This window comes from Oenanthe melanoleuca, chromosome 14, assembly GCF_029582105.1.
Source record: "Oenanthe melanoleuca isolate GR-GAL-2019-014 chromosome 14, OMel1.0, whole genome shotgun sequence".
Lineage (NCBI taxonomy): Eukaryota > Metazoa > Chordata > Aves > Passeriformes > Muscicapidae > Oenanthe > Oenanthe melanoleuca.
In genome coordinates, this window is record NC_079348.1 from 2,402,687 (window position 1) to 2,424,736 (window position 22,050).

The 22,050-nt window shown below is 38.3% G+C and overlaps 2 protein-coding genes across 2 annotated transcripts; both read left to right on the forward strand.

Moving 5' to 3' along the window:
• The first annotated feature begins 7,312 nt into the window (after positions 1–7,312).
• Positions 7,313–12,600, forward strand: LOC130259468 (parvalbumin, thymic). The gene is made up of 5 exons (XM_056503766.1): positions 7,313–7,396; positions 9,082–9,149; positions 9,931–10,063; positions 10,281–10,390; positions 11,706–12,600. The coding sequence occupies exons 2-5, from the start codon at positions 9,089–9,091 to the stop codon at positions 11,729–11,731; spliced, it is 330 nt and encodes a 109-aa protein (XP_056359741.1). The 5' UTR covers positions 7,313–7,396; positions 9,082–9,088; the 3' UTR covers positions 11,732–12,600.
• Positions 12,601–17,667: 5,067 nt separating this feature from the next.
• Positions 17,668–20,748, forward strand: LOC130259469 (parvalbumin beta-like). The gene is made up of 4 exons (XM_056503767.1): positions 17,668–17,728; positions 18,337–18,469; positions 19,172–19,281; positions 19,756–20,748. The coding sequence occupies exons 1-4, from the start codon at positions 17,668–17,670 to the stop codon at positions 19,779–19,781; spliced, it is 330 nt and encodes a 109-aa protein (XP_056359742.1). The 3' UTR covers positions 19,782–20,748.
• Positions 20,749–22,050: the final 1,302 nt, after the last annotated feature.

The following is a 22,050-nucleotide window of genomic DNA, read 5'->3' on the forward strand; positions in this document are numbered from 1 at the left end:
TTCCTCCCCAGAGGCACAGCTGAGCAGGCTGTGCAGCACTGGCTCTGCACTGTCCAGGGACAGCTGCGACTTCCCTGAGCCACAGGCTTCAACTGGGCTTACTGGTGAACCTGACATTACAAAAGCCAAAGCACCATGGGCTCATTCCCAAATCTGTACTCTCAAATCTCACCTCTCTGGCAATATCCCTACACAGGTGATACTCCACAGCCTGCAGCCTCCAGAGGTTTATGGATCTTCCTTTTATGGAAAGGTTGTTACAGCATTTTAACCTCTAAAGATTGCACCTTTATTTTCCATTTTACTAATTGTGTTTGTTTCTCTAAGAGCAGCCTTGCTATTTTTGCCATTGCTGTTGTTTATGCAGTCTTCCTTGGAAAACACCAGGGGGTTGCTAAAGAAGTGGCAGAATTAGGACACCAAGATACAAGTGCTGCCTGATTATCAGATCATGTTTTTCATACTTCTAGTTTTAAAACTGGGTGAAATCTAATTCCACTCACTCAAAGGAAATCCTTCTTTTGGAAGATGACCTGCTGGCCATATCAGCAGAAGATAAGTTTCCATGTTTTCCTTTTGTTAATAACACTGAGCTGTTTATATACTCAGGGTCTAAATAGAGATATATTCTGCAAGAAAAGGTGGCTATAGAAGATGAGCAATGGGTCACACTGTGTAGTGAGTCACTGTCCCTCAGACCCAGCAGAGTCACTGCCCAGAAACCTCCCAGGACTGCCTTCATCAAAATGGAACAACTTGATAAAGACTAGGCTGATCATTTCAGTTGCTTGCATCCATAAAGACACTGACATGACTGCTTATAGAGATTTTAAATTAAGAATGCTGGCCTTATGCATCAGCTTCAACAAGGCTTGAAACAACTTTCAAATCTTATTCAATGGATGCTTTTCTCTCTGTTTTGTAATACCTACATATTTAATAGAAAAATCTGCTTGTTAGCCAAATATTCATGAATGTTAAACCATGCCTAACCTTGTACTTTTCTCCAAAGCATGACTTGAATTCTTCTTCTAGTTCTAATAATGCATACTCTTTAATTCCTATGTCAAAAAATAATCCATCATTCGTAACCAGAAACATTCATAATTTAGATGACTGTCTCTGCTGTTGATGGCACCATCAATTACAGGGTTAGGTGATGAGGAAGATCTGCACTGATTAACATGCATTTTTCAACATCACTGTTCAGTAAGGTTTTATATAGCTGTAATTTTCAGGAAGTAGCTGGGATATGGTATTCTGAAATTACCTTGCCATGGTATTCTGAGATAACAGCTTTGGAGCATTTCTTAGTAAAGGCTTCACATTTCACTTAATAATCAAATTTCAGTAACATCACATTGGCCAGAGAAGTAATTAACTTTCCAGAAAAAATTCTGAGTGACAAATTTTTCCCAGAACCACAGCTTGTGCAGCCCTGCTCAGCATAGTGTAGGACATAGAATGCATTTGCAAAATGTTCTTACTTCTCGAATTCAGCAAAGTACTTAAGAATTTATTCTCCTTATCACCTGCTTTCATCTACCTCTACTCAGAAAGGGACAAGCCAATATGGAGAATTTGGGAATCAGCAAGACACCTTCTGCTCTCACCATCTGGATTTTCAAATCTGGATATTGCTGTAAGGTATATCCAAATGCAAAAGTCAAATAAAACAATAAGTGAAACCCTTCAAAAATTATGAGTTACCTCAGAGAATCAAAAGTGCATCAAGCACCTCCCCATTTACCTCCTCCTGTGTGAACAGGAGCTCAAGCTCAATTCCTCTGCAGTTCAAGGGCATTTCCTTGAACCAGGCACAGCCAGGCTGGAATTCCTGTTCCAAAGGTGACAGGCCTCCTGCTCTAGAGATTCACCTGGCCTTTTCTAGCCTTGTTCTACTTAAGCTTAGTAAAATTTATTTTTAAAAGTATCCTTTTTAGCAAGGTGCAGTCACTGCTATAATTCAGCTCAGATGAAGGCCATTACAATTCAAGGAAAGACTGTTAAGTGAATTTGTGACTTGAAGACCATAAATTTAATTTTTCATTCAGAGCAACAGACTTGAAGTAATTTACTTTACACCTGACTGCAGCAATTTGCCAATAAAATCCACAGTAAATATTGTGGAATTGTCCAAAAATGAAAAAGAACTTGCATTTGCTATCTGGGTTTCCTATGCTATACAATAAAGCTTGAAATCACTGGACTATTTGGACATTGATATTACTCAGGAGCTACAGCACAAATCCAGCACTGTATAGAAAGAACAATGCCTGCTTCTGTCTTTTCCTCCCACTGATCCTTCAAATATTTGAACAGTGGAATCACTTCATTGATGCACCATTTGATTAAACCAGGCTTAGCTCTCAATGCTCAATGGATTCTTGTTTGTAAAGACTCAGTGCTTTCATATCTGATGCTGTTATGTCTCTAGTACCAATTTCCATATTCATTCAGCTTACTTTTCTATAGTTCTCGTTCTAATTACTGTCAGTGTTGTTGGCAGTGCCTAATGAGGGACGAAGGAATGCTTCTGAGTTCCGGGTGTTGTGCCCTGGAGACTCCACATTTGGACAATACCCAAACACACATCCACCCCTTATCACGCTCTAGTTTGCATAGAAAAGAAGCCCAGCACCCCAGGCTGGAAGGAGATGAGACAAGTCCTGACCATTTCCCAATCTCAGCAAATGGAGGAGCAGGGAATTAAGCCATACCTCACTGGGCACCTGTAAATCAGATTGGGTCTGGGCTTTGTGCACACACAGAGAAAACATATGTCAGAGTCAACATTTGGGATTTTTGAAACCCATATATCCTCTGAATATATATATATATATATACACCTCCTTGAAAAGCAACTCTGCCAGGAGAATCAAAGGCCCTGCTTTATGCAGCAGTATCAGTACTAGATCAGCATAAGCACAGATAATGACCCAGTTCTTACTTGGTGCTCCTGCAATTATACAACCCAAGTAGCTGTTTCTGTTTATAGTGGGACCCACTGTTTACACAGTGGGATAACATCTATACAAGAACATACAGAGAGGCTGAAAAACATCTGAGTTCATTTCAAACACATCTATATTTGAAAGCTTGCTGCAACTGATGATTATTTATAGTGCTTATAAACCACAGTCATGGAGCAGGACTGCACCAGGCTATGTAGTGTAAACACACAGACTAAGGTTACAATTCCTGTAACAAGGATCTCCTTGAGGGATTTTACCATACAGGATTTGAAGAACACAGCTCAAGAACAGAATATGATAGATCAAATATTGAATAGAAGTTCTGTTTTCAGCATGTATCTTTGCTTCCAACTTAGCTAGAGAAGATTGCCTTGGCAGAATTATTTTATTTACTACACAAAAACCATGATAATCCTACACATATCTTGTTATTGCCATTTTTATTTGGATACTTTCAAAAATAGTAAGCTTTTTGTTTCAGAATTAAGGCAAGAAGATTGATTCTATAGGTTTTCTGACACTTACTGCAAGTAATTTTAGATCTATGGAAGGAGTCATCTGGAGTATCTTGTCTGTTTATGAATTATTGTATCAGATTTAACAGACTCAAGAATCTACAATTTCAGAAATCAGTATATGAGAATTTCTTTCTTTAAAAGAAGCCTTTTTCTTTCTGCATCACTGGATGAACATTTTTAGAAAGAAACAGAAATGGAAGTGAACTGGAAAAGTTGAATTCAGGAATAAAAGTTTTGAGCTACAGCTTCAGAAATCACACAAAATTTACATCTGGCCCATATTCCTTTCAAATTTTGGAATCAGGATTGAAATTCCCATTTCAGATATGCAGGACCAGAAATTGTCTGATTTATGTAAACAATCTACTTGGCTTAAAAATTATGTTTTATGCATGTAAGAAAAATATGACTGAAAAGGTTTTGTACATTAACATTTTATAGGCAGTAGGAAATGAAAAGCTGCATTGTAAATTTTTAGAATCTCTGCAAATCTACCTCAGAGGTTGAACCCATGTGACATTAGAATGATAGCTGGTGAAAAGTAAATGGCTTAAATTAGGTGATTCATTCAAGTTTGCAAAAATAAACCAGATGTTATTTGGTGTATTTCCCACACAAAGCCTCCCCCCATAGCAACCCTTCCAGCATTCTTCCTTATTCAGCATTTTACTGAGGGTTAGTTATGAGGTGTCTACAGATAGTACCTTAAGTAATATAAACCTATAACCACTCACAAATAGGTTACATTCCTCAAATGACTGGTATATGATGCATTAATTCAATTACACTAAATTACATCTATACAATTTCTTTCATCTCATATATTCCCAAAGCAAATTACAAGTTGAATGACTATTTCACTCTCACTACTCACATGGCATTTAACAATAGGTTAAATACGTTTTGTCAGGTGATTCCTGTTCCCTGACTCATGACCGTGGATACCCCTATCAGAAGCATTCATCTCATTCATCTGAAAATTATCTCAGGCATGTACAAGGCACTAAATTACACTTATTTAAATTAAAGAAGGCACTCACACAACTCTTCACTGCACTCGAAGAATGTCAAGAATAGATTACAGAACAATCACAGAACATATGAGGAGCTAAAATACAGCTTTTCAACCTGAGGAGGTAGTTTCAGATGTTAAAGAAATTAAGGCTAAAAATGAGAAGAATAAAACAACTCCATGCCTCCAGAAGGCAAAGAGCCTTGAGCAAAGAAAAATGCTCAAGCCCAAGGGTTTAAAACTGCTTTTAGTGGTAACCTGACTGGCTGAAAGGGATATATTTTCCTTACTTCTTCATATTTCCCCAGTTCTTCCCCTACCAAGTGGGATGGCAGCCACAAAATTCCTAATGGTATTTGATTTAAGAAAGTAAAAGTGACCGACAGATGTTTATACAATCTCCAATTGTAGGGTTTGAAAAGAAAATGGTTTTTGGAGGCTGGTTGTAAATAGTTACATGATCCCCTTGCATTTCACAGTGCACATGCTTTGGATTTCTAGTGCCTCCAATCTTACTGCAAAAGTGACTCCAAAATTTGCTGGAGTCTGAATACAGCTGAACAGACCAGAGCCATAAATAATTTGACTACATGCTTTACTCTTAAAATCTCAGGGAACAAAAGGAATTACCTCGTCAAAGCCTCTTAGAAAACAAAGCACACTTTTAAAGACTTCATCCTGATGTGCTTCACATAAAGTTCAAACTAATGGCAACAGCCCACAGGCATTAAGGGAAATAACAACAATCAATGCTATTTTTAAAGGGAAGAGTGGGGGCGAGGGGTTAACATATGTGGAATTAGCTCTGGGCAAAATGAGAAGCCATTGCATCTAAAATCAAATGCATTCTCTGAAACAGACACCAGGGACCAAATTCCCATGCAGATTCCTGCAGTCCAAGAGTTTCAGCAGAATTTGGCCTTCCTCTTAACTTAGCTTCATGAGGTCATATCATGCCATCAGTTTTTATGTTGGACACCCTACGTACTGCACATCAGTTGTTGGCACTATGTAGACAATTTTCCAAATTGGAGAGGGAGAAAAGGATGGTATGTGTAAAAGGCAGAGGAATCTTTTCCCGTTTAGAATAAAATGTCATTTCTGAGAAGAGTTTGAGGGCGGAAAGAGGTATTTGTACCCCTTCTACCAGATGTCACCAGTGACAACAAGAGCTGGTATTAAATATCTCTCCATCAAATTCTTCTGGAAATTTTTCAGCGTCAGCTGGCCAAGAACCCCTTCAGAAAACAGAGAAAACTGAAATCTTCCACAGCCATTCTTAACCAATGGTTCTCTGCAAAAGAATTATCTGTGTCTAAAACAGTTTCATGGAGGACAGACTTGCAGAATTTTTAATAAGAAAAAAACTTCTAGCAATAATTTTTCTTATGTTTATATACTGTAAATAAAATAGCACCTCTTCCACAGAGAGAATATTTTGCAATGATCTTTTGTTGCCTTTTGATCAGCTGCTGTCAGTGCTGGATGCACTAAAGTCTTGTAGGCACCCTCCATTTGTCACTTTTCTGTCTGGCACCCTGATTTATTAGTGGCTGGCTTCAGTGACTAGGCTGGCTAGGTCTGTCTTCCATCTTAGAGGGAAATGCTTTGGAAAAAAGATACCTTGGTATTCTCTCTGACATTAAGAGTCTCTGCACTGTCACCTCTTACTGTGCCACCTCAAGCTGTGATGCCAATTGCACTGTCATCCCTTGCCATCCCGTAATCCTGGCCATAAAGATACCTTGTGCTGTCATCCATGTGACTTGTCTTTCACTGTTCTCTTATCTCAAGGCACAAGTGAGATCCAAGCTGACAGGCTCCTCACCCAGTTAGGCTACAACATACGTGAAGGAAAATTGAGATGATCAAATTATATCCATGAAAAAAGTAACTAGCACAAAGGAACACTGGGAAACGGCACTGGCAAAACAGTTCTAGAAAATAATCACTTCTCTGAGAGAGATTGAAGACAGGCTGAAAAGTGAAAAGACACTCTTCAGATATTGTTAAAGCGATGATGTTGCTATTGAAATTTTTCTTTCTATTCTGAAAGCAAAGATCTTTCATGTAGGGCTCAGGGACTTCTGTCTCAGAGACAGCTGGGCAGATCACAACCCCTTTGCTTCATACATAGCCGACTAAACAGGTTGTCAGAATCTTGCAGAACTGTAAGATTTTCTCTGGAAAAAAAGCAGATGAAATACCCTCCCCCAACCAACTGTTCTGATGGATTGACATAGTATTATTTTACTTCCTATAGCAATAAATTCAGTGTGTGGTATTTTTTTTTCCCAAAAAACAACAGATCAGACATTCTGGAGACAACATGGCTATTATTTCCCCTGATTTGTTTGCTATGCAAACAATACCTGAACAGGATACTTTTAATTTTTTCTTTTTGTTTAGTGCTGCAATGATGAAACTCTATCACACAGAGTGTCTACAGATAAGATAACAAGTTATCATACTTAAACAGTCATTAAAGACACCTCTTCAGAAGCTATTGTGCTTCATTTCACCTGACTCCTCAGATCAAGCATATCAGATAGTGGGGGCTTTTGTCTTGCCCTACATCGCATGGAGAAGCTGGTGTTTTCTGCTTAAATCAGAGGAAATTTGACATGACTCTGTTCTTTTTGCCTATCTGGCCACTTATCTTGTTTCGTTTGCAAATATCATATGTATTCTCTTGAGATAAAAATAGTGCAAGATGATTAGTTAGGCAAGTTCATTTGACACCATTCCCCCTCCGTGACGCTGAAATCTAAAATCTGTATATGGTATACAACTTAAAGTATATATATGCAAGCTTAGCTTTGCTGGAGACACACAGCAAGCACCTTCCTCCCAACCTGACTGCTTCCTTATCCAGTCAAGAAGACCACAAGGTAAGCTGATTAGATCTTCTGCTTTCAAAGAAAAACAAAAGCAAAATGCTTCCTAAACAGAAAGCAATTAAAGTATCTATTCTTATCTCAGCTTCCAGTATGTTGTATCTTTACAAGCTAATATAGAATAGAATCAGCATTGGGATCATAGGATGCAAAAAGACAGGAATGATGCCCCTTGTAAAAAATGCTGTAATTTTTAGGTTTTTCTCCAACTACTCCCCTTTTTAATCCTGTTAGCAGTGAATTAGGTGAATAACTGAGCTCGAAGTTATCTTGCTTAATGCTGAGAGGGGGAAGTGTTTTGCACAAGAATCCACTGGAACAAAATAATTGTTTGTAAAAGAAAAGTAACCCAGCTGCCTGAGCCGGGAAAGGATCCATTGCCATCAGTGGGAATGTTACCATCACTTTCTTAACCACTTCTGAGAATTCAGAAAGGGACTGAAACGATTGACAATTTTTTCTGCTGCAAACCAACAGGTACAGAGGCAGCCATTTGATATTTTAGAGGAAGTTTAAACCTGTGTTTAGATCTCAAACCAGTGTGCAGACTATAAATGAGTCCCACCAGTTGACTCCTTCTCAGTCTGTGCTTAGACAGGAAGAATGATGTTGCTGAAGACCAGTTAGGGATTAATGCAAAGATATTTCTATTCTCTTGTGGCTTTCAAGAATAACTTCCCTATGCCTTAGTCCCCTTCTTTCACTAACATGAATTAAGAGTAATGTTTTAAACTGTAACCTGTCTGCACTGGTGTGTGCTGTTTACCAAACTTTAAATGCATCAGTTAACTAAAAATTTATTAGAAATTACAGCATTTTGTTAAGTGATACACATTGTACTGGCAAACTATTGCAGCTCTTGGTGGCTGAATGGGACAGAGTATTTTTCTCAAATTAAATGCTGCTCTGTCAGAAGAAAACACCTCCTCCACTCTGCTAAGAATGAATATTAAGTGATGATACTTCTGTTCTAAAGACAACAATCTACTGAAATACCAAAATCTGGGCAAAAAATATTGTTTATTACAACGTATATGGAAGAATAGAACCCCAGAAAATACTGCCAAAAACTTTTTTACAAAGCTCTCATGAAATGTAATCTTACAGTGATGCAACAGCCCAGCAAGACACATTTATTGTTGCAACTAAACAGGGGAGGAATTCACCCTCCAAATTTACATGAGTGGAATTACTATTAGCAATTCTATACTAATATTTTCATTCTTTGTGAAGGTAGCTACATCTATTGATAATAGTACTAGATTTTTCATATGCCAATTACATTTACTCCAGTTATAGTTCTAGGGGACATACCAACCTTATCTATTATGTGTGCTGAATATACACTCTGGGTTTTACTGAGTAATAGGCCACCTCCAGGAAAACCCACACAGAAGTCATGAAGTTCTGTGGTGCTGGACACCTTGCATTTGCTCTCCCAGCAAATCCTCAGATCTTCCTGAAGCCCCACGCTCCCGCGTGCAGAATTCCTCCCTCATTCCCAGCTCTCAGTGGAAGCACCTGCTGCAGACATCTGTTACAGCATGCTCCACTTGCCACCAGATGAATAATGTCTCCCCTATCACACACTGTCACTGCAGCAACTTCAAATAGAGCCATGCAAGTAGGAGAGAAGTCATTTTAATGACTAAGGAGCTCACATGTAATTTATTTTACAGTTCAACAATGGCCATCACTGACATCCTCTCAGCTAAAGATATTGAATCTGCTCTCTCCAGCTGCCAGGGTAAGGAATGGTTGCTCTGCAGACAGAAGATGCATATCATTTTCATGTCTTAAGGTGACATGCCTATCATTTTCCCCTTAGATTCCTTCCCTCTGAGATCTCTTTCTAAGCTACATTACAGTATAGCCCCTTAAATTTAAAATGTTTCACAAGGGGTGAGCAGCAATTAAAGGGCCACAGTTTCAGTTAGTGTTGGCTTAACACTAAGCTGTCAGTGTCTAAACCTGTTAAAGACTTATATTTAAAGTTAACCTTGTCCTTAAAAAATTCAGAAAAAGCCTCAGCTTGCAGAATGAGAGTGTCATTTGTGACGCAATGATCAGTCTCACTTCTCTTAAGAGCTGCTCAGTAAGATCAAGCCAATTTTCCAAATACTCAAAGATCTGGTTTGTCCATGAATTACTTACTCTTCTATCAAATTCTTCACCTAAGTAAGGACTTCATGAAAATGAATTAAGAATTACAGGAGTTGTTTGCAAGTCACAGTAGCACCCTCTTAATATTTATTATTAATTGTATGTGACACGTTGCATAAATCCTGAGTTAGCAGAATGTGCGCTGTAGTGGAAAACTTCAAACTGGCTGAAAGGAAACATGACCACAGGCACAGAGTGATTAAAAAGGGAAATTATTATCCACTGTATCTGTTCTTTTGCTACACCAGGGAGCAAGAGAGAAAGAAGCAGGCTGATGCTTAAGAAAAGACATACATATTCACAAGGAATACACACAGTAGTAGTGACTTCAAGGGAGAATATTTAATAACTTCTGTTTCTTCCAGCTGATGATTCCTTCAACTACAAGTCTTTCTTCTCCATGGTTGGTTTATCCACCAAAACTCCTGATCAGATAAAGAAAGTTTTTGGAATCCTTGATCAGGACAAGAGTGGTTTCATTGAAGAAGAGGAGCTGCAGTAAGTACTGTTCAGCTGCTCTATTTCTTTAAACAACAAAAATCTTTGAACTTGCTTGGTGGGATTGAAAAAACCCTTGATGTTATTTTAAAAATAAAACACAAATCCTTGTCTTTCCTTGAATCTGTGTGGACTCCCTGAGATAACAAGAGCAGAAGTTACCTTATGGGACGTTTCAGAGAGAAAAACTCAAGCACAGAACCCTGTTCTATTTCAGGCTGTTCCTGAAGAATTTCTCTTCAAATGCCAGAGCCCTCACCTCAGCAGAGACCAAGGCTTTTCTGGCTGCAGGAGACACTGATGGTGATGGCAAAATTGGAGTGGAAGGTAAGACTTTGGAAAATTGATAAAATTTGTGGTTTAAAATGCATACATTTCAGGTTGCAGTTAAACTGGGGCATGAGGAATACACATGAGAACTTTGGCCTGATACTTTCTGCCTTTCTTCCTTTATTTTCATAGGTTTATTCTCATTTGATCTCTGTTGCAACAACAGAACATTTAGGCCTAGTGTAGGGTCTGGTCTTCCAGTCAATGACAACATCTTTGGGATTAATCCTGCTGTGTGTCTGATCCAGAGATTCATTGTGCCAGATTTTTGGAACATTCAGAACACCTGAATTTCTCTGAATTTCCATTTCAGCAGTAGATGCTCTGCATTTCTGGCCATACAACACTTCTATTTTTAAACACATCTCTATCTAAAGAAACTTATTTCTTCATCTTCCACTATCAAACAGTGGCCTCTGTTACAGGGTGCTTAATTCACTAAAGTAAAATACAACTGGTATTGTTTCTTAAGGCTGCAACTGCAGCAGTGCAGCACAGAATTCTGTGCTGGAAAATTATCTGATAAGTGCACATTTCACTGGGCAGGTACAGAGGCAGCCATTTCATATTTTAGAGGAAGTTTAAACCATTCCTTTGAGAAACTCGATCAAATTCCTGAAGAAAACCTCACAGGGATGATGTGAACTAGCCAGGATATTCCTTTTAGAAACTGCAGCCCAGAAAAATAGGACATTATGCATCATGTATTAGAGATGCAGTCGCTGAAAACAGGGCTGTCTCGGCTGAACTAGGACAGGTGGCAATAACTCCAACAGACACACGTGCTAATCTTAGCCAGATTTGGGAGGAGAGAGACATACACTGTTGGAGGAATTTGCTTCAGCAGCAGCTTTTGCAGCTTCTTTTATGAGCCCCAAGTAGGGCATTATATTATGCAGATCTTGGCCCTTAACCATTGAATCTGCCACTCCGGAATTACTTCACTATGGATGTTTTTTATTTGGAATAACAAAACTCAAAAATATTCCTCCTGCTGAGAGCTACAGGCTCTTCTTCCTTGGCTATTATCAGAGTTTGTAATGGGGTAAAGATAGTTTACCTTTAAGGCAGGATTTCCCACAAATACAAATTTACAGACACACTCCTCTCTGCACTTACTCTTTTTAAGGAGTGAAAAATCTGTTACACCCCCAGAATCTCAGTTTAGCAGTAGCTTGTGCAGTGTTATAATAACTTTGGGAGCCCTCCATGCCTAGGAGTTTCAGTAATTTTTATCTATCTTTTTAAAGATGTCAAAAAACTACTTTCAATGAGTTTTATTCCCTGCTTTTTTCACTTTCTTCTTTGACAGAATTCCAGTCTCTGGTGAAGGCATAGAGAACATTAGACCAAAGGCAACCTTGGACTGACTCTGCCAATTACCTCGTCCAGCAAGCACTTCGCACTCAGCATGTGTTTGTACATTTTTATATTGTTTCAGGCATTAATATTTCCCCACACATGAAGCTGACACACCTGATTGCTGAGAAATCTTGCAATCTTTGGTCACAAGGCATTGTTACATTTCCATTGTAAAGAAGGCACTTTGTGATTTTCCTCCACTGGTAATGTTGAAATTGTGGCTGGGAGAGGGGAAAAAACAACTAAAAATCAACTAAACAGAAAGACCCTTGAGGAAAAAAGCTGCTTTTAAAAGTTTTTTTAGGTTCTCCATCCCATACTTGAGCACGCTAACTCACCAGACACAGTTTTGATGATCTTAAACCTTATGATATCTTCTCAGGCATAATTGTACTGATTTAATTGAGGTTTATTTCTAATTAATTCTCTGATACTTAAGGAAAAGCAATGCTGAAGAGATAGCTAAGAATAATTCATATTAAGTCCCAACCCTGTGAATATGAGAAAAAAATTAAAACATTTAAGAGGAGTTCTCACATAGCTCAAAAAACAGATTAAGATTGTGGGTAATTTTACAAAATAAAGCAGTAGATTACAGCGTAATGGTATCGTCAGAAAGTGTTTATGGCCTAAAATGTGACTCTCCCTTAAGAAGATTTATCTTCATGAAATCTAAGGCAGCTGTGAGATAGAGGAGAAGGGTCTAATCCTACTCTGACACTGTCACAAGTCATGGTCCCCTGACAACCGGGGCCACAGGCCTGGAGGTTTTTCCATGGATCATGAGCCTGTTGCTTATTGTCTCTGAACATGTACAAAACGATAATATTTGCCACATCTGTGAACTTCTGTGTTTTCTGCTGATGAAACTACAGCAAATCTTGCTGTTTGATTGCCCTAAAGCTCTTATATTGTTAAATAATGGCATTACTCAAGTCTTTCATTTATTATATGAATAATTATCTATATGTTCCATAATATCAGCAGTTTTCTTCAGTCTGAAAACTAAGAACTATTCTTCCCTTTTATAAGTGTCTTACAGGATTTAGAGTTGCTTACAGCATTGTCTTCATTAATGGACAAAGTAAATAATGTTCATAGTTAAATGCAGAGTCATCAGGCTGAGTAGATCTGTGCATCTCTGGCTGAGTGTATCAGAAATTTCCCCACCCTAATTTAGCTGTTTCCTTCCCCATGCTGTTCTATGCTGTGGCTCCAGCTCACAAGCAGACTGTCATTTTAATACTCTTCGCTGAAACTGGATGATAATTATGATTTGGCAGCTGTTTTGAAGAAGAGCAGAAACAAAGCCTTCTGGAACTTTTATGTAACAGCCAGTGTCGGCATTTCCATGAATTACAAGATGATTATGTGAGGCAAGCACAGCTCCCTCATTCCCAGGCATGTAAGAGAGCCGGTCGACAGATTTAAGATAGCTAATGCAAAAGAGGAATTCTAGCAATCAGATTCACTGAAGCCTTGGCAAAATTATAATATATATAAACCCTAATTCTATCCACACTGCCTTTGATGTTAAATCTGGGCTTATATTATAGCTGCTGTTAATTGCAGCACTGAAATATTTTGCATAATGATGAGACTCTGGTTCCTTTTCCTTAATTATTTCTCTGCTAAAGAAAAAACCTGGGGCAACCCAGATCCACAGCAATATCCAGATGTAATGTATACCTTAGCTCTTCACACTGCTGATCACTGAACTATCCTGTCACTAGCTTCAAGCAGATGGCACACACAGTACCAGAAGTGACAGACCTGACACTGCATTCCTTGCACCTCTGAGACTCTCAAGTGGAATGCAAGAAATGCAAGACTGCACACTGGCCCATCCTGTATTTTAGAGATGCTGAACAACTGCACATCACTGCCTTGTGCTGCCACAGGGGGATGAAGCACTCCCAAGGATCAGGAAATCCTTGTGTGTGCAGCAACTTTACCTATGCTTGTAAGAAAATCTGTTCTTCTTAAATAGCGGCAAGATGTTTTAAATCTCACTAAAATCATCCAGTCATTTCATTCAAAGAAATTATAACACAACTTTAGGAAGTCCAGATTTAACAAAAAAAACAAAAAAAAAAAAACAAAAAAAAAAAACACCAAACCTATGGCTTCAGCAAAAATACCACTTACTCTCTATTAAGAGTTTCTGTTGCTGTTAGGATCCACATTTTAGATCCACATTTTAACCAGACTAGGAAAGAGTAATTTTTAACTAAAGGAGACAAAAATATGATGTTTTCTGGTAAGGATAATTTCAATGAAGTCAGTGGCAGCTTTCAGATTTTTAGGGAATATCATGGAATGTTCTCTGAACTTGACAATGCCATCATGCTAGAGTAAAGCTTCCATTGCAGGATGTCTATATAAATGCAACTGAAGTACCAAAGAGACACATGGTTGGTATCACAATGTTACCATAATTAAGATACAGAACCAGAGAGTAATTCCTGATGGAAAGCTTCTCTTGAGATCTCTGGTCCAGATCTGAATTCCACTAGGCCCAAAGACTGTGAATACTCAGACACCTCAGTCCCTTGATCACCATGTGTGAGCAGTTTAATCTCTAATCCTCCCTATACTTCTTATGAAATGAAGATGTATTATGATCCCTTTAAGCAGGAACAAAACACAAAGAACTCCTACATGAGCTCCTAGAAAAAGGATACAGAGGGCCAGGATCAATATCCCAGACACCCTAGTGCTCCAGCCACTGAATTCACCATCTCTCTTAAACCAAAATTCTGGGTTGCCCTGAATGAGGTGTAGAACCACACATGAGATAAAACCTCCTGGTATTTAGTGCAAACTGCCCCCTAACTTCATAACCCTTTGGAAATCCCCACCCAAAAGCCATTTGTAAACTTGAGATTCAATTTCAGCTCTCCAACTGTTTGAAATCTCAGTCATCTTCTAACAAGTAGAGAGCACAGAAAGGGCAAGGGGATGTCAGAACATTCATTGCACACACAGGCTGGTACAGTTTCTTCTTTGAGTTAGCAGCCAGCCCTGTGGAAAATCTTTGATGCAGCATCATCAGAGGTGCCTGGAGCTCTTCACACAAACAGTGTGGGCAGAGGAGGCCAAGGCCGGATTAATTTCCTGGAATGGGTTACTGAAATAGATACATCTTGATTAAATCCCTGAACAGACACGTACCTAACATTTTCATGCTCAATTTTTCATGTAGTTTAAAATATTTTAATAAGAGGATACTGTAGAGCACAAACTAAAGTGTTCACATTTTGCAAAACCTAATTTCCACATTAGTTTAGATTGTAAGCACAGAAAAATACCATTATATTGGTGTGAACTTTCTGGGACACTTTCTGCACCTCAGATCTATAGAATACATCAGCAGCTGAGATATGGCTGCTCCAGTACTTTTGATTTGTTTGTCAGCATGTCCTACACTCACAAAAACAAGACAATCAGTTTTGTATATTAAGCTTCAGAAGAGAAAAACAGATCACCATTCCAGTTACAACAGAAAAAGAAGATACCCTTAGACAATGTCTTTCCGTGCAGTTGCAAAGGTATTATTGACCCTAAATTCAAAGGGGAACTCCTGTCCAGTTAGAATATGCAAATACTTGACTCAAAGAGAATCACATCAGTTCCATCACAATGACACATTGATCAGCTGTATTTTCTAGACACTGACTTCCTGCTTTAATCCCAGGCTTCCAGAACAAATTGATTTTATATTTGCAATGATCTCCATAATGGACTGTAAAATTCAGCCAACATAAAAGTAAACATAGCAAACCATGGTTTTGTTAGGCAGATGAAGTAACCCATTCCTCTAAATCATCACGAAAGGAAAGTCCTCAGCAATTATCTCCGATTTTTCCATTTACTCTGTTTATATTCCTATTCTTTCAAGTGATTTGGTAGACTAGACTTTTTTTCTTTTAAAAACCTGTTCCTTCCTCTCCCCCCTTCTGATGAACACCCTCCTGTTATCCTGTTCTCATCTGGTCCTCGGTTTTCCCTCACCCCTAGTCCTGCAGAGCTGTCACGGCTGGACTTGCCTGTCTTTGGTGCCACCTTCGGGCAAGTGGTGGTTTGCTACAGAAATACTCCAAAACTCTTTGCTAGAAATGCTTTATAATCTCAGTCTGGGTTTCTCACAAGGATTACTTCTTGAATGCTCAGTAATTCCCTTACAATTACCAGATTGTCTCTGATACCAGGCCATACTCTTGATTATTTCCTAGGGACACAAGCCAAATGCACAGAATAATTTAATTTAGATTTCCACCTGTTCAGGATAAAATGCCTTTAAAAGTAACTTTTTCAGTTGATCTTCTATCATCCAGAAATGTTAGTTTTCACCATTTTCAATTTACCACAAAGCAGTGGTTTAGAATGACATAGTCAGTACTTCTCTTAAAAATTCTTTTCTGAAAGAAATGAAGGGGAACTGAGATAGATAAGGTTTTGTCTGTATTTTCATGTATGTAATTTTTGAAAGACAGTAGCTTTATGCTGTAGTGATTAGAGGATAGGCTTTATTTTAAATGTTCTCATCACTCAAATGTCACTTAAACCTAAGCAATATTCCAGCCATGTTTACATATGTGTCAGTGTGAAAAGTCTCCCGATAGCTTTTTACACCATTGGCCAATTTCAACTATTCTCAAAGCCATTAAATTCCAATAAATTTCATTAGATAACTGACTGGGGGTTCCTATCAATATCCAGTAAGAGAAAAGCTGCAGTTTGAGCTTTGCTGCTGTTTGAGACCTTACAGAAGTTTATTTTCTCAGCACAGCAAGGAAGAACCAAATTTCACTGCTCTGTTTCCCTCCTGGCCATTACTGATCCACCCTCCTGTGTCCTGCTGAGCAACTGACAACCTTCATTCTGTAAATGGACACATTTACTAAGATGATTTTAAAATGTGCACCATGCAATTAATTACTGCTGAGCAAATGCTGTTAAGATTACACTTTTATAGCTAACCAAAGCTTATATAACAACTTATTAAAAGTAATTTGGGCTGAAGAAGTTTTGTCTTTGAGCTTGTACTTGTATATCAGATATATCTATGTGTCAGTATTAGTATGTTTTGAGGACTACTAGGGCAACTGCAGGAGTAGTGTTTCATGAATAATTAATATCAGGATTGGGCTCTTAGAAGTCAAAGTCTGCTTTGAAGATGTCCATTTCTTTTATTATTAAGCAATTAAAAATATATGTTTTTGTTCATTATGCATTAAAAAATTTCATTTCACTAAAATAGGTGCAAGCTGAGAGGATTTACTTCATATGGCACTAAACCTTACATATTGTCTGAAACACCATGCACATTCCTTTGGGATATAAATATCAATCTGATTAGCTAGCAGGTCTTGTCAGCCACAGTAACTTATCCCCTGGGGTATCTGAGCCATCACGTGCCTCTAGGACTTCTTTAAAAGGTCAAGAGGACTTAATTAAGGTCTATATAAGTCCTTCTCTATGTCATTTGAAAAAGAATTAAGTCAAGAGGACTCTGCAGATCTTTTACCTGACAATTTTCTGTTCTTGGCTTGGGGAAAACTAAGTGGCCAGGTGAGTTCAATCTTTCCTCTGGAGCTTTAGAAGACATCACAATAATTCACACAAAAAAAATGCATGGAAATAACCAAAGATGCCAAACTGCTGGGCAGGTCTATAAATACATTTGGCTTTGTCCTCATCTTGTACACCTGAAGACTTAACTGGAAATCCCAGTGACTCAGATGCACGATGTGTATCTGAACTAAAGGATGGAGCACTTGGCTCCTGCAGGGCAGCTCTCCTGCTCTGCCCTGAGACCTGGGCTCAGCTCAGGGCACCTCCACATCTGAGAGAGCAAGAGCAGTGGCAACTCTACCTAACAATATTTTTAATTTTGCAGTATTCTTGATATGGCTCTTTCCAGTATCCTGACAGAAGCTGAAATTGCTGCTGGTCTACAGAGCTGTCAAGGTAATAGTTGTGTTTTAAATTTAGCTTTGTAGCTTATCTATCAAATTCCTTTGTCCTTGCTACCCCAAAATCCCAATTCCAATGGAAACAGAAAACTCTCTCTTACTAAAACCAGAAAAAGGGCTCAAGGTATTGGAACAGATGCAAGTTTTAATCTTGGCCAACCAAACTACAGGTGCTCATCATCATTTGTGCACTGCAGAAATTTTAAGGATGAAAAAATCCAAAGGCTGAATCCTGCAAAGGAAATCCTGTTTTTTCAGAGAACAATAATAAAACTAATGCTGATTTCAATACAAGCACAATATTGATCATCAAGTTCTACAAATATGTCTTTCAGTGAAGTATCTATTTACAAGGATATGCTCTTTGTGCTGAAGACAAGAGTCATTATTTTGTTACCTTCCTAGCTGAGAGACATCACTGATGGAAAAATTCCATTTATCTGATATAAACTCAGGAAAATCAAAGACTGTTACTTTGGATTTGTAATTACCCTCACTGTACTGCAGAATAGTTTGCTGCTTTTTGATCAAAAAGCTAATTTCTTGTTCCAGATTTTTTACTACTTTTCTTCATGTCTCTTTGTTTCCATCTGCTTATTTCAGCTGCTGATTCATTTGACTACAAAACCTTCTTTATCAAAGTGGGTCTCAACTCCAAGTCCAAAGACCAAGTTGCCAAAGTCTTTGGAATTCTTGACCAGGACAGGAGTGGCTTTATTGAGGAAGAGGAACTGAAGTAAGTAAATTAAAAAGTTACCAACAAGGTTGTGGTTTATCACCTAAAAATTCATTATAAGATCCTGCCCCTTTGGATTGGAGACAATTGTGTCTTTGTGAGTGCAGGTGCTGGAGGAGCTGCAACTCAAATAACAAAGGCAAGGCTGGATCACAATGGGGAAACTCTGACAGCACTGAAAATACTCATTTTATGTAGCAATAACTGATAGACTGTGAAGACAAAAATAGCAGTTCTGCTATGGCTGCTTTTTATTATTGTAAGGTTTTTTACCAGACTGAATTCAAAGGGCTATTTTTCTCTCATCTTTCTTCCTGTCACATGAATTCTACCTTCCAGATCACATTCATCTGACTTTGAAGTTAAAAGTAAGGTTAGAAAAATTCTTGCTGCTGAGACTCTGTATCTTAGGTGAAAGAAGGAAGATAACAAAGGAGGGAAGATGAATCCTGCCACTACAGTCGGTGTTAATTTTGCATTTTTAATACAATGAAACAAGATCAAAATCAAGGATTTTTATAGGCTGTGAAGCACCATCCTCTTACTTCCTTACCCTCACTCTCAATGAAGTTGGAGGAAGTTTTACCATTGAAATAGTTCTCAAGAACTGAATCATGCTTGAAATTTTGCAGCTATTTCCAATCCAAACCCTGAACACTTCCAGTACTCTCTGTCTTTCATTTGTTCTCTCACCTTTACCAGACTTTTCCTGAAGAATTTCTCAGCCAGTGCCAGAGCTCTGACTGATGCTGAGACCAAGGCATTCCTGGCAGCAGGGGACAGTGATGGAGATGGTAAAATTGGAGTGGATGGTAAGATTGGCCTTATTAAAATTGTAATATCTGCCTTTGAGACTTCCTAAAGGCAGCTCTGGGCAGCTGCCCTGCTCCATGTACTGGATGTTATAGGTCTGATGCTGAGGTGCTCAGATCTGCTGTTACAGAGAGGATCCAGCATAGGGACAGGTCTCTATTCTGCCCCTGGCTAAAGTGGTCAGTTCCTTTTCTTATCTATGGAGATTTTTTCAGGACTGGAACCTAAATTCAGTCTATAATTTCACTGCTTTTTGCAAGTGAACTGCGATCCAATGTGATACTAAATTGCAACACTTCCTTTGCCTTATGGATCTATTGTTATGAATACACAGTGGGCTGCCTTTAAGGAATGATTATCAGAGGAAGTAGCATTGGTTTCTCATTTTAATTTTAAAAACCAGGAGAGAAATTTTGACTGTGTGATTGCAAACAGAGGTCCCATTTTATTATTCTTTTTTCTTCTTTTTTCAGAGTTTCAAGCTCTGGTCAAATCGTAACCAACAGTCAAGATAAAGACCAAGATACATGGGCCGTAAACAATCTTTCCTATTGCAAACATACCATTTATTTACACATTTTGTACCCTGAAAGGTCATGAACAATTGTTGGCAAGTGGTTTCTTATTGCTGGAAAACATCTGAAGTGGTACAAGAAATACTTAAGCCAGGCTGCCAGATGTTTTAAGCAAAAGATCTATGCCATGAGGGACTGAACTGAATTCACTCCTCAAATCTGAATTTAGGGTATTAAAGATACAAACACAAATATTAAGAAGAGAAATTGAAAGCATCTCTGTGGGCCATTGAATTTTCAATATTTGCATAAATAGCTAGCATATATTGTAAAAAAAAAACCCCAATATTAATAAAATGTCCAAGTGTAAAATGTTTATGGTAACTGGTAGCAGTGGAGCTTAATAAGAGGCATTTTAATATTCCATGTATTTTTCTATCATTCTTTACGCAAGTAATTGTGTTTCAGAGACTAAGTATATTGCAGAACCTTGCACTAATTAAGTCATCAATTTAAGATCAACTGGATCCAGGATGAATTTAGATTACTGAAACAGCAATACATTCAAAATTCCCCAAAGAATCCCTCACCTTCATGCCCACCCGATGGCACTATTGTTCCACTGCCAAGAAGCTAAAACAGTGTTCTGTGTGCTCAAAAGGATTCCAGAAACTCCTCGTGTCCCACCTGCCACTTCTGCAAAAAGCACTTCAAAAAACAAGTCCCCAATGCTCCATAAGAGCAAATGGAGGAATACTTCCTAAATAATCAACATTCTACTGTTTTTCTCCTCAGCACTGGGAATAACATAATGCTCATATCTTTTAAAATGCATCAATGTTTGTGAGGAAAGTATAATAAAATGAAGAGTGCCATAAAAAGCTGTTAAGAAATTAATCTTTTTTTCTTTACAGACACATGGAAATAACAAGACAGACATAACAAATGTGGAGAATGCAAAATTCTGAGCAGTTTCTCATTAAGTTAATTTTGTGTACTAGGTTAGGGGTCTGGTTGAAAAGCATGGGTGTGATGACGTCACCAAAATTTTGCCACGGTATTGTCTTAGGCTGCAATACAGGATGCATTGCAAAAGTGTGTATTCTATCACCATCTTTTGAGACCAGGTGGGGCAGTGACCCTTATCTCTGTGGGAGATATTATCTGCTAATGGGCCATCCGTTAAAACCAAGCGGGGCAGCAGTCTGTATCTTTTTCACAACCCATCCTTCCTCCAGGAACATATCATCTGTAACAGGACATTGAGTCCCACTGTATGACTGATAAAATTACATCATCCCATTGAGAAATGCTCCAGCCAGGGGAGGAGCCAAGCCTTTCCCACCTAGATAAAAACTGAGATTTGGAACACAAAAGCAGCCTTTTTTCCACTGGATTCCAGAGGAAAACTGCACCTTCTCCAGGAGCACTGCTCCAGCTGAACCACATCTGCCACTGCAGGAGGATGCAGCCACCATTGAATCGGACTGCTGCCAACACCCTGACTGACTGACGGGTGTCAGGTTGTATTCTGTATTCTGTCAGTGTTTTGGGTTTGTTTTTTGTAATACTGTATTTCTATTTTAATTACCCTAGTAAAGAATCGTTATTCCTATTCCCATATCTTTGCTGAGAGCCCCTAAATTTCAAAACTATAATAATTAGGAGGGAGGGGCTTTACATTCAAAGAGAGGCTCCTGCCTTTCTTAGCAGACACCTGTCCTTCAAACCAGGACAAGTATAAACACACAGAGCAATCAAACTGGACTACAAAAATGAATTCATTGCTTTTAGTACCTAATGATACCTAATGTATCAGGGTTTTGTCTTAGATATGTGACCATAATAAATGCACATCCAAACAGCCTTTTAAAAATCTGGATGTCTTTAACCATCCCAAACATTATACTTCCAACATTACAGCTGCTCCTACGTACTCTTTGAAATAAATTTGGAGTTTTTGAAAAGTATTTTCTTGGACAATAATCTTGCAAAAACTGGTATGAGTATCTCATACTGTATTTGTTGGAGGTATTTAAGAAGATGTTTCAATATCTGCAGATCAAAAATCCTAATTTCAAAATTGCCTGCTGATGTTATTGTGGTTCTGATGCACAACGTATTTATGATGAGACATATGGAGAAGGAAGGAAATATCAATGCATTGCTGGGGAAAACATTATATTACTCAAAGTTAAGGCAATCTATAAGATTTTAATGAATACTCAATAATGTGATCATACTCTATACATT

What these genes read in the sequence shown, in the direction of transcription:
- LOC130259469 (XM_056503767.1), top strand. Translation starts at nt 17,668, where the DNA reads ATGGCTCTTTCCAGTATCCTGACAGAAGCTGAAATTGCTGCTGGTCTA. An exon ending in ATTGAGGAAGAGGAACTGAA is followed by an intron (nt 18,470 to 19,171) that starts GTAAGTAAATTA and finishes CACCTTTACCAG; the next exon opens with ACTTTTCCTGAAGAATTTCT. An exon ending in TGGTAAAATTGGAGTGGATG is followed by an intron (nt 19,282 to 19,755) that starts GTAAGATTGGCC and finishes TTCTTTTTTCAG; the next exon opens with AGTTTCAAGCTCTGGTCAAA.
- LOC130259468 (XM_056503766.1), top strand. Translation starts at nt 9,089, where the DNA reads ATGGCCATCACTGACATCCTCTCAGCTAAAGATATTGAATCTGCTCTC. An exon ending in ATTGAAGAAGAGGAGCTGCA is followed by an intron (nt 10,064 to 10,280) that starts GTAAGTACTGTT and finishes GTTCTATTTCAG; the next exon opens with GCTGTTCCTGAAGAATTTCT. An exon ending in TGGCAAAATTGGAGTGGAAG is followed by an intron (nt 10,391 to 11,705) that starts GTAAGACTTTGG and finishes CTTCTTTGACAG; the next exon opens with AATTCCAGTCTCTGGTGAAG.